The sequence below is a fragment of the Hyalella azteca genome, unplaced genomic scaffold (assembly GCF_000764305.2).
Source record: "Hyalella azteca isolate HAZT.00-mixed unplaced genomic scaffold, Hazt_2.0.2 contig13914, whole genome shotgun sequence".
Taxonomy (NCBI): domain Eukaryota; kingdom Metazoa; phylum Arthropoda; class Malacostraca; order Amphipoda; family Hyalellidae; genus Hyalella; species Hyalella azteca.
In genome coordinates, this window is record NW_025943819.1 from 309,781 (window position 1) to 322,844 (window position 13,064).

Sequence of the window (13,064 nt, forward strand, 5' to 3'; positions counted from 1 at the left end):
TAGCATATTTTATTTTTCTATAGAAAAGTCGCGATCATGTTCAGTGGCGGGACAAAAGACTTCTACACGATCCAAATGATTTTTGATGGCTGATATTCTTGTCCATGTGCTCAAATGATTTCAATTGCTTACTCTGGAACATTTCATTTGCAGCTAACTTACACTAATGACGTGAGCTTGTGGGTTCCATCATTGTGCTAGCCGAGTCTACTTCCCTCGGCACTTCTGTGTGCGTGTGTGTGTACGCTGTCGAGTCTCTGGGCGCAAACAGCACTGTTCAAAAACAGCAATTCAGCAAACAGTTGTGAACGGCTCCTGTTTGTTCGCAGCCCTAATTAACTAACTCGCCGGTGAGTTTTGCATTCAATTTTTGTGGGCGCCTGCAGCCGCCAGCTGCGCGGTGCTCTCTACCGAACTAACAACCAACTTCAGCACACCTTAAACTTATTCATACTTACTAAGTTAGTAACATGTCATCAAGTTTTGTAACAGGCGTAACGATAATCTCTTCGAATAATAAATAATTGAATTAATGAACTTTTTTCTTAATTGGTGGCTTCGTATGAATTTTTTGGAGTGCCAGCATTTCTTTAGATTGATACCGAATTAAATTGTTTTCAATGGTAAAGTAATATGTTTGGCTTCCTCCTTTCTAGCTCCGCTACGCATGATTAAAAAAAAAATTTTTTTTGTAGTCAATTTTACTGATTACTTCACTGATATTACTGAAGGCTTAGATTTGTCCATGTATATCACTGATGACAACATTAATGTAGAGAGAGAGAGAGAGAACATGCTCGTTGTGGTATGACAACTTAAGCAATTAACATGGAAGAATGTATGAGAATCATTGGTCTCGCGAGTCCATGGCCAGGGTGGACCTGTGAGACGAAGGTTATTTATTATGAATATTTTCAACTATTGGAAGTATATGCTATTTGTTCTTTATTGTGAAACTTATAATGCGAAGCAAGTTTAGTTCGCTTCCCTCAGAGCGTTTATTCTAATAACATAACAAAGCGATGTCGGCGCTGAAGAGTAGGCCTGCATGATGTGGCCTGTCGCCGATTCTTACTTTTCGTGACTTGTTCACAGAAGATCCAAAAGCATGTCCTTTGACCGGATCTTTTCAAGACTGACGATAGTCTGAAATAGCTACTAGACTTCCACCGGGTTCGATATGGTGCTAGGCATTTCAAGTCTGAACATATATTTTTCCACAGCTTTATCTAGTCTGTTCTTGAACGCGTTCATACTTGGAGCGCCAACGATGTCATCGGGGAGGCTGTTCCACATGTCGGTGATTCGAAGCGAGAAGAAATGTTACCGCGCGGATGACTTGCAACGCAATTTTTTAGTTCATAGCCGTGGCCCCTGGTGTTGGTTCTTGTTTCAAATTCTTGTAATCCTTCTAGAACCTTGTATAAAACATGAGTATACTTGTAAACTTCAATGAGGTCTCCACGCAGACGTCGATAACTGAGGCTTGGAAGCTTCATAATCTTTAATATTTCTTCATAGGACTTGCCCTTCAAGCCTGGAATTATCCTTGTTGCACGTCCTTGAACATTCTCTATTAAATTTTTGTCCTTTTCAAATCTGATGACCACACGTTTCCAAACTTTAGATTCTGGCGCAGCAACAATCAACTGCATCATCGCTTCTGCATCTATATAGGAACTCCCAAGAACGTCTGAATAGTCCAAGAAGTTTGTTGGATGTATTAGCTTGCGTTTCAATATGCTTAGAAAATTTCAGCTCTTTGTCGACATAAACTCCCATCTTTTTTCACACTAGACTTTTCAATCATTACTCTCTCGTTGCAACCATGTCTTCTCATACAGCAATCTTGGTGTTCATTGTTCTTTCCGATGTGAAGTACTTTACACTTGTCAGCATTAAAACGCAGCTACCACGTATCAGCCCAGTTAACTAAACTGTCAGTCAAGATCATCTTGCAATTGAGCTTTATTTGACGCATCCTTCACTGTGTTATAAATTTTTGTGTCGTCGGCATACATGGAGCACATGCTTGACACTACTTCTGGCAGATCGTTTATAAAAGCAACGAACAAAATAGGCCAAGAACGCTTCCTTGTGGCACGCCACTGCGCACTGATGCTCAGTCTTACACGGATCCGTTAATACTGACAAGTTGTCGTCTACCTACTAGAAAATCTCTGATCCATTGGAGTACGTTTCCCTCAATTCCCAAAGACTTCACTTTACGCAATTAACAGCCGCTCATGCGGAACACTGTCAAATGCTTTGGCAAAATCGGTGTACACTGCATCCACTGGCTCCCTTTCGTCCAGCAAGCGAGTCCAATCGTTCAACGTAAACAATAAGTTAGTGGTGCAGGATCTACCGGCAATAAAGCCATGTTGCCAGTCTGATAAGAGACGGTGAACAGTAAAGTGATCGATAATCCTATCCCTCACAACATAGTTATCGGGGCTACTTTTGTAACCTTTTTTGAACAATGGTGTTACTTGAGCTTCTTTCTAATCGGCCGGCAAAGTTCCTTCGTTCAAGGTTTTTGAAAGAGAAAAAGACTAGAAAGACAGTCTGCCAATTTTTTTTCCTTATTTTTTTAGTGAATTCAACGCTCCCTCAGATGTTCGAGACCACTTTACACATGCCAACAATGATATAGCTTGTTCAGAACCATAAACATGCGGAAGTGAATAACATTATCCTTTGAAAATTCACCCTAAGTTTGGGAAGCACTGGATTCCTCGGTGAGGAATCGATATTCAACCTCGGTAAGCTGGCCGTCCTTACCACCATGGTTCCGGGGGGCAGTGGAACATGTATTTCTCGGTGGGTCAGCTGATGCCCCCAGTTGGGTCAGCTGATGCCCTCAGTTAGGTCAGCTGGTGCCCTCAGTTGGGTCAGCTGATGCCCTCAGTACGGTTAGCCCTCGGTTGGGCAGGCAGCTGATGCACGATGCTGTTGCTTTCTTCTTACCGATGCTAGTGGTGCAGAGGCGGACTATCAGAGATTGCATCCAGGAAAGCGTCCACAGTCTCTTGAAGGTCTTGAATGAGAACTTCCACCCTCTCAGCCACATCGGTAAGGATTGTAGCCTTTGTTACAGGCGGCCAGCTGAATGCTGTAACCGAATCAAGGTTAGGTCTGGCGCGCATATCAATGCTGATCACGTGTGAAGCACTTGACAGATGTTTGGACATTGTAAATCCATCAACAAATAAAGATTCGAGATTCCAGGTAAACATGTCAATCACCAGACAGAAAACAGGATTTATAGGATCGCCATGCAGCTTACAAATTACAATCTTCGAGAGGATCCCGCACCAGCATGTGTTCGTAACTTCAAAATTCGCTCACGTACACGTAGCGGCCGATTTCTCGTCTGTGATTGGCGGGTTTAGTTTGAAAAGCCATCAGTGATTGGCCGACGGAGTTACAAACTCGATGGTTGCTTATTTTTGATAGTACGGCTTCAAATTTCCTGGTCGCTACTAACGTAAACTTTTCGAATGAAATAATTTTTGCCGACGAGCGTTGCACGTGCCGACAAGTCCGTACGACCAGCACGTAATGAGGGAAACCGCAAGTAAGAAATGGGCGAGACTTTGGCCAATTAGCGATGCACTTTTTACCATTTTGTGGGTCATCCTTAACCGGTTTGTTCCGACTAATTAGCAGTGCTACGTCCGCGATCTGCTCGTGCTATTGGTAAGTAAGTGTTAAACAATTTGGGCAGAATGACTCGTGCATTGTTCTGTGTGAAAAAGTGGTTGCACGCGATGAATAATTTCAAATAGTACTATAGTCATCTATCGAAATAATAATATCCTAACTTTATTTGATGAAAACTTTGAACAAATTTGTTGTTCCACCTAAGTTTCACTGCCCAAATTTAAGACGTCACGCAGCAATTGAAATATAAATCATTATATATAAATATAAGTATGTTACCGTAAATAATGTTTACCTGCATTGACATTTATACACTTAACACTCATATACAACAATTTGTTGCAAGAAATAATTTCTGTGTGTAATTTCACGCGGTTTTCTTAAATAATATCAAGGATTCGACCTGGTCGTAACAACTGCTTGGGCCCGACAATGCGGCGCAGCAAATAATGACGGGCGGGAATTTAATCCTGCAGCATCCCTCTGGCATCGCAAGTAATCCTTTGTAATCCGGCCGCTAATGCGCGGTAATCCGGTGCAGTAATCCGACCGTCTTCTGGTGATCAAACGCGGTATCTTGGCGGTGTGTGAGCGCGTGTTGAAGTATACGGTAAGACGGTTGAAATATACGGCGGTGTGTGAGCGCGTGTTACCTACATAGAAGTATTTCCTGCATGTACGTATTTCCTACGTAGACGTATTTCCTGGATGTACGTATTTACCTATAATTTTTGAGTTCACCTTGCACTTGTGATGACATCATTAGCATGACAATGTGGTGTCGTTTGCTAAGCAGCGCTGCGCACCATATGTCACTGTCTGCCTCCTCTGATTTGTTGCATGGATAATGAACTTGTGGTGTGCACCTTGCCACCATGCATGTTGCACTGCCACCATGCATATTGCACTGCCACCATGCATATTGCACTGCCACCATGCATATTGCACTGCCACCATGCATATTGCACTGCCACCATGCCACCATGGATAGATATTGCACTGCCACCATGCATATTGCACTGCCACCATGTGCATTCCTCAGCTTGGCTGCCATCGCTCGCGGCATGCGTGGCAAGGATGAAGTCTGAAAACATGTGAAGATATTAAATACCTTAACAACACTTCATGATGAAGTGGTCGCTGGGTGATGAAGTGATCCTGTCGTCGATGAAGAAAATTGCGAAGTTTTGGTCTCTAAAGTTCGATGAAAATATTTCTAGCGTTGTAGTTTTGCTAGGAAATTGTCATGGTAGTTGGAAGCATTACTAGCAGGGGAGGGGGAAGCATGAAGGTGGTGGGGAGAAGGGAGGATGGCTGGATGGGGGGGGGGAAGCAACAAATTGCCGCAATCGCGCCAAGAACGCCACGGGATTGCGTGGCGATGAGGCGGCGATGTGGCGTAACTGTGGCATCAGTGTGCCGTATTATTCTTCTTCGAGGGAAGATATTCTCGGAGGTGCAGAAAACCTTTAAAAAATGAACTCATGTAGGGCTGGTAAGTAATAGATTAATTTCTTCTCTCCCTTCCGGGCTTAGAAGAAATGCCTTAATAGCAGCCTTATATGTGAAATCTATTAAAAAATATAACTCAGTACTCACTGCAGTGAGTGACAGAGAGCGCATTTTCTCGCCGACGTAAACGTGAAGTCACGGACGGACAGACAAACGGACAGACAGACGGACAGACAAACGGACAGACAGACGGACGGACATGGCGAGCACAATGATGCATTTTTTCCATAAATGAGAAAATGCGCTAAAAATGGCAACGATAAACGTGTTACCCCTCACATGAATTTAATTGACATTCATTAATACAACCAAATAAAAAAGATAATTTTTACCTCTTCTTTACTCTGTTAAAAATGTAAAAATTACCCTAGAGGATTTTTACTTTAGTTCAGAAGCAATTTATTCTAGGTAATAAATGTACCTAGGTAATCTCCCGTTTTGAAAAGCATTAAAAAATTTATAAATGTTTACTTCTCCTTTGAATTGTAAGGCAAGTGAAAAAATTCAATATTTCGTTGGCTGCGATACCGATGTTGACCTCTCGTGCTAAGCCGACACGCCCACTCCCCGCTGTGTCCAATCACGTCCAACCTCACGAAATGCTCACTAATGTCATACTTATCTTGTTGTGAATAACAGCATTTCGTATTAATACATAATGCATACATTTTAAATGTATGTGAGAACTTTTGAATCGTTGCCACATCGAATCGTTCGCTGTTAATATGCAAGAGTTGTAGTTTTATATACTGTTAGTGTCGCAGTTATAATTTCATTTATTCTCTTGTATTACAACTAGACTTTGAATCCTGAAAATAGATACTCATACCATCATTTGTTATTTTTAGTGTACAAAATGTTGTCCTTTAAAAATATAAATGCTCTGCCTAGGGAGCGAACTCTCTACTGCAGTTGATTATGATCATGCACTGTTCAGGGACTTCAGTGATCAGTCTCAGTCTTCACTCTTCAGTGATGCCAGTGCTGTGGTGCTGGTAGGTTGTGTTGCTCTTTGTGCGCCCGACGATGTCTGAGATGCCGGAGATTTGGACGCTCAAGAAGACACGAGTTCTTGTTCCTCAGTAAAAGATTTCAGTTTTAACGAGCATACCACTTGAGAAACGTTATTTATTTGTGAATTTTTTAAGGACAACTTGATCCTAAAAAGTTTCATTTTCGTGTTGGATACTTTTACTGTTTTTGTCTTCATTTCTTCCGAAAGTGTTACCCATTACAAAACATTGTACGCGTGTCCAGAAATTATGGTTTAGTTTAATGTATGACCTCGAAAAAACTTTTTGTATGTACTGTATGAGGAAAAAGTGATTATTTGAATCTGGGATTCTCAGTTAAAAAAATATTTATTAAGCTCCGCCGACATTCGTGGTTAGTTTAACTGACTTCCTTTCCTCTCTGGATTCACTGTACTGAGGTAAGCACACTTCACTCAAAGTTTAATTATGAGTTAGTGTCACTGAGGCATTCATTGATTCAAGCATAGTTGCAGACAACTGAGAAAAGTTCTCCATAATTTTTTGTGCTCTATGGGTAGACCTTTTAGAGATCAGGAATAGAGTATCATACATAAGTTATTGATTGACTGAACACTTGAAAATTAGAAATGAAGTGGCACCTGAAATTAAGACGACTCTTATCATGTGCCGCTGTGTCTTCGTGGACTTGCCTGACTCAATACTATTTTGGCTCTTATGGGGATTATGTAATCAGAATATTAGTTTTATACCTTTCTCATATTGTAAATTAGCTTCTTAGCAGTTTTTTTATTAACGATTTATGCAGTGCAACATCAACAAAGTTTGCCTGTGAACACGTTTGTTTACAAAGCCCGCATTGTAATGAGTTCTTCACTGAAGCCGAAATCAGACGAGTCAACCTAATCTCCCTCTGGCTAACTTGTGCGCGCACCAAACCTAAAAGCGGTCACGATGTTACGGTCTTATTATTTACATGTATTAACAAATAAGAATTAATCTTCTCGTGGCGGAACAATAAACAAAATAGGGTATTATTGCAGATTAACTACATCCAAAAAAAAACATGTTAGTAAATAAAGGTGAGTGGGTAACGTAAGTTACGTAACCCCCATGTTAGTAAGTCGCGAAAAAAATCGGTTTTCCGATGCCGACCGCCAAAAATGAACTTCAGATTCGTAATCTACACCCCAAAAAACATATAATTAAAAAAAAAACACCCTTTTTTTTGGATGTAGTTAATCTGCAATAATACCCAAAATAGTCATGGAAGCACTATTGTGAAGATGTAAGAGATATATTTGAATCGATGTTAAAAAATCTTCGATTTCAAGTAAGTCATCAGGAAGCTCGGCTGGGATGGATTTAGTTGTCTCGCCTCGGAGCCGTATTATAAATAATTTGCCTTTAAAAATTACTCTTTAAAGATAACACTTCTAAAGAATTCAGTGTCTGCTATGTTACAAATGTAGAAAGAATTTTAATTTTATTATCAAATATTAAAAAGAATAACTTCAAATTTTATTTTTAAAATTTAAAAAGAATTAAATTTTTAGAAATTATTTATTCTGTCCATTGAATCATGCATTGTCTCAAACTTACGCAAGTGTGCAAAATTTCAGATCGATTGGACAGGTAGGAGTCTGTTAAATAGCGATTATAAGATATCGATATGTAGCAGGCAAAATATTATTCTTTTAATTTTCAAAATTATTTATTACGTCAATTGATTCATGCATTGTCTCCAACTTTACACAAGTGTGCCAAATTTCAGATCGATTGGACAGGTAGAAGTGTGTTAAATAGCGATTATAAGATTTGCAGCAGACCGACAACAAGAAGTGAAGTTGAAGAGAAGTTTTGTAAAAATACTTCGAATTTCGTAACTCCGTCAGCCAATAACTGACGGCTTTTAAATCTAAACCCGTTAATCCCAGGCGAGAAATTGGTCACTACGTGTTCATTGGGCGCTACATGTCCTTAGGCCGCTACGTATACTTTCGCGTATTTTGATAGTTGTGCCCTTTAAACCTGAAAACGTCTTGAAATCTACGCAGCCGCGCCGCCTTGTCTGACGACATGCGGCGCTGGCTATTGGTCTTGATAGATTACCGAGATACATTAATATGATAATTTAGCCAATAGATTTCCATGATACAACTACAAAGCAGAATATAAGAAGTAATATTAACAATGGTTGTCTCATGCATGTACTATGATGACTAATTAACCTCTAAATTAGAGATGAACAATCATCTCTATTAACGATGGTTATGTCAGGCATATTATATGATAATTGATTACCGTGTATAATTAGTTAGAGTAACCATCGGCAAATCGTTCGATGTCTACTAACCTGAGCATATTTCCAACATCGCGAATTTCGCGAGCTTATTGTTGAAATATTTTTATGCGCGTTACCTGCGGCATACCATTGTAGGTAGTAACCATTATCAATATCCGTGATGGTTCAGGTTGAATCATCACTAGCAATACTGCAGCGTAGGTAGTAACTATTACCGGTATTCGTGATGGTTCAGGTTGAATAGACCGATCATTTCAAACGTGGATCATTTAAAGTTTCCTATTCCGTCTCAAAAGACGTTATTTTCTGTCCCGTTTATTTATGTCATTTATCGTATAACTTGCCTATTTTATCATTTTATTTCCCTATTTTGGTATTACTTGCCTATTTATTTATTCAATTCCATGTATATTTTATTGCGACCATTATTCGAGTGTAACGTAGAGCATAATTTATAATCGACACTCGGAGAAATGAATACGTCATATTGTTTAAATAGTGACACACTTTCTGCACTTAGCACTGATATGCCTTTATGCCGAGTGGAACCGGGTCAAGATGTGTACACTAGAGCGAAGAGTGCATCGCTAGTTAGACAAGGTTTCGCTAATTTCTCTTAGTAATTAAGGGAAGATTTAGGAAATAAAATAAGGTGCAGTGCCGTGCAGCACGACACGCTGTGTGTTGTGGAGAGCAACACGGGGCCGTGTCGTGTACAGCAACACGGGGCCGTGTATCGGGCAGCGCTGAGGGCCAGGATGTGGGGTGTTTACAAATACCCAGGCTCCCTCCATGGCGGAACCTGGGGCAGGATAAGCATGAGGTAGGCAGCTCAAAAATTGAGGGAAATCTAAAAAAAACATGAGAAGAAGGGATGGATTAGCCTTTTAAAATCATAAAAATGTAATGGCGTTTAGTTTTTTTTTCATATCAGACTCTTCCTGACCAACACCAATGACCACCATCACGCAGCAGACTCTCCCTGACCAAGACCAATGATCACCAACACACACCAGTCTCTCCCTGACCAACACCAATGACAACCAACACACACCAGTCTCTCCCTGACCAACACCAATGACCACCAACACACACCAGTCTCTCCCTGACCAACACCAATGACCACCAACACACACCAGTCTCTCCCTGACCAACACCAATGACCACATACACACACCAGACTCTCCCTGACAACAAATCAGACTTGTGTGGGCGGTGGCACACAAATTTCCATACACAATTGAAATAATATGAAGCTATAGTGACCATAAAGAGAAAATAAAAATGGAAAAAGACATTAATATAGGAAAAAAAAGATTAAGAAACAGCCATACCAGCAAAGAGGCAACAGAGCGGAGTGTGCGGCACAACAGGCGTGCGTTCCTCATAACAAGCTTCTGATTTATTAGGTGGCGCTGTAAGCAAGACTCGTCTTATTTAGGCGCCTATGGAGATATTTATCGCTCACACAACGCACTTTTGCGCGAATGACTTGAAGGGGAGACCAGCTTGACCAAATATTCCCGTCATATACACTCAGAAATATAAATGGGTCTTGCTATCCTAATAGTGACTCACTTACTTAACCACAACACGGCCCTAGAACCAACTTCACACCGATACGCTTTTTTGCACGACCAAGCTAGGTTAGGGTGACCCACACTTTGCAAGAAAGTGCATCGCTGTTTGGACAGGCACTCGCTCATTTCATTGAGTGTATGGTGTAGTCGTCGCCTGGGTACATGATGGAAAATGTATTGCCTTCCTCCTTGGTTTTAATTATCAAGAAGGAATCTGCAGTGTAAACTGAAATTCTAAGTTACTCCGTCGTATAAAGGATATTAAAGATTAAATTTATATTGATGGTGTACTGCTGTCTATCCAGCGTTTCCTTATTCCAGTGATTTGCGTGAGTCATAATTTTCACTCGTAAATTCAACACATAATTCGCAGGTCATAAATTCAACACTCAACAAATCATTGTTCGAAGAGAAATTTTCTGAAGTCGAGAAGACCCGTCACTAGAATGAGCTCTATAATAACAATTTCCTTCGATGATGTAGGTATTGTCTCTTGTTAATGCTTGATTTTGCCCAGTAATTTGCGTGCGTCCAGATCCGCACAGATTGGTCACATAGTTTTACTATTATAATACAGAACAAGTATATTGGTCACATAGTTTTACCATTATAGTGCAGAACAAGTATATTGGCAGCATGTACAGCTCGTAGAGTTTCCAATTCTCATTTTGTATGGACGCAATTCAGCGACCCGCGCCTCAAAGGCAACGTCTTTTTCTTCTCACAGGCGAGCGGCGGCCCAGCAGCCTGCGTCCTGGGGAGCCTCCGCCCCCCTCCGTGGGCCCTTACCCCACCTCTCCCCCTCGCTACTGTCCCTTCAAAGTAATCTTTTCTTTAACAAGCTGCTTTTTTTCGTTATTTTGGCATTCTCCAATTTTCCCTGCCCAATTAAAGAAGAAAAAGGAAAGACGTGGACCTGCTCTCAATTTTGGCAATTCAAATCCATTTTCCCTCCGCATTGGATTTATGTGAAAAAAGGGGAAAGCTGACTGCTAAATTTTCCGACTTTTGATTGTGACATATCCTCATCTTTTCAACCTTGCACTTCTCTCTGTTGTTCTTACTATTCCTTCAGTTTCACCTTCCTTACTCCCCTTTTCCCCTCACCCTTCCCTCCCCCAAGCGAGAAGCAGCATCCCGTAAGGTTAGCTTTGATCCCCAGCGTTTGATCTCGCAGGTCTCATCACAATGGCCGGTTATCTGCCTCCTGCCTCTGCCTCTGGCGGCTCATCTCCTCAAAAGCTCCCTCAAAATACCGCCTTGTCTTCAAAACCGGAGGGATACATGCGAGAACATTCCTCTTCTGATACCGCCGTGTCTCGGGAACAAGAGGGATACATGCGAGAACATTCCTCTTCTGATACCGCCGTGTCTCGGGAACAAGAGGGATACATGCGAGAACATTCCTCTTCTAATACCGCCGTGTCTCGGGAACAAGAGGAATACATGCGAGAACATACCTCTTCTAAAACTGTACATTCGTCTTATCATCATTCCTCCATATTTTCCTCCTCTCGATTGGTTACTTCGCCCCCTTGCCTGTTCTCCTCGAATTCTCCAGCACGTATCCCCAATCACACTCTAACGAATCAATCAAAAATTTCGTACGTTTTTCTTATTAACGATTTCAATGCTGAAAATTCTGCAACCAAGATACCGCAAATTTTCGACTCGAAAGATGGCGAAACGGTGGGCATCTCTGCGCCCGCGTGCAGAGAACTCTCTTACAAATTTACAAATCAATCGAAAAACAATAATGCAATGAACAATTCTACACAGAATTCCTCTGAAAACAAGGAAGATAAGAGCTACGCAATGTTAGCTTCTAGAAGAGTAACTTCGCCTGAAAACCAGACCTGTGTATCTCGCCCCAACTTGTGTATGAATCTAAACGAAGCAGAATCTCACGTCACCGACACAACAAATGCAGTGAGCGTCACTTCTTCTTCACGTCACAGGAAAATAACGCACTGCACCGACCACACGTCTCCCTGGGTCACGATGACACACTTCCTCGTGAGCTGCCTCGTCCTGCTCTCCTCCTTCATCCCCGTCGTGTTGAGCATCACGTCGCTACGAGGATCATGGATGTGAGTACTAAATATCTTTATTCTATATCAGCTCTCTTGCGAAAATTAATGGGTTGACATGTATGTTAATGGGTTACACATGTATGGGTTAATTACATGTATGTAACTAATGTATGTTGACATTTGTTCAGGTATTTTGTATATTAGTACGATCACTATTGTTTCATTAACTGGTATTACATGTCATTTTTCTGCTTTTAATTTGAATAAAGTCTATTGCGTAAGCTGGAGGATGTGTTTAAGCTGACTTTTTTGAGACACTATCTAGACAGACAAATCGCCGTTCAATGGTCGGCCAGACATAAGCCTTCATCTAAAGCATATAAGGGATGAGGTGAAGGAGCAATGTTCTATATAGCAGCCTATAGGGTATAGGCTCGTAAACTGCCTAGTTTGGCACGAGGCGAAACCTTGCACCTCGCATCGAAGCGTTCAATTTGAGTGCGGTGATGGCGATAGCGTAAGCAGCGCCCCCTAATCTAAATCACTTGAGTAAGCACCCGCCACCAGCCCAATTATACGCCCTCGCAAAAACGCGTGTGGGGAGGTTACTTTACTCTCAGAGAAATGAGTGGGACTTTGTTGTCCTAATAGTGATGCAGTTTTGTTTTGTGTGAGTCATCTTGACTCTGTTTGGTCCGGCAAAGGGCGGATCACTGCTGCATCGATCGTTTCTCTGATCGTGCGGTGGGTAAATAAGTGCGTCACTCTTTTGACATGGAAACCCCCAGTCATCTTTCTGAGTGCTCGATGCACATATCTTGCATACAGGTCTCGTTTTTATGAACTACTTTTGCTTCAATGTTACAGGTTGTTTTTTAATGAAGTCAAACGTGCTTCAATTTCAGAAGTAAACCTTTGTTATTTTTGGACTGCACGTGCTTGTGTTCCAGCGTATGAAGCTCAATTATAAGGCTCA

At 41.3% G+C, this 13,064-nt stretch overlaps 1 protein-coding gene across 1 annotated transcript in view; it reads left to right on the top strand.

The window, feature by feature from the left end:
• Window positions 1-6,167: 6,167 nt before the first annotated feature.
• LOC108667888 (protein Wnt-5a) overlaps window positions 6,168-13,064 on the top strand; it is a 33,459-nt gene continuing 26,562 nt past the window's right edge. The window contains exons 1-2 of the mRNA XM_018154988.2: window positions 6,168-6,610; window positions 10,783-12,145. Coding sequence (XP_018010477.1) covers window positions 11,244-12,145 — 902 coding nt within the window. The 5' untranslated portion in view covers window positions 6,168-6,610; window positions 10,783-11,243. The remainder of the gene's footprint in view (window positions 6,611-10,782; window positions 12,146-13,064) is intronic.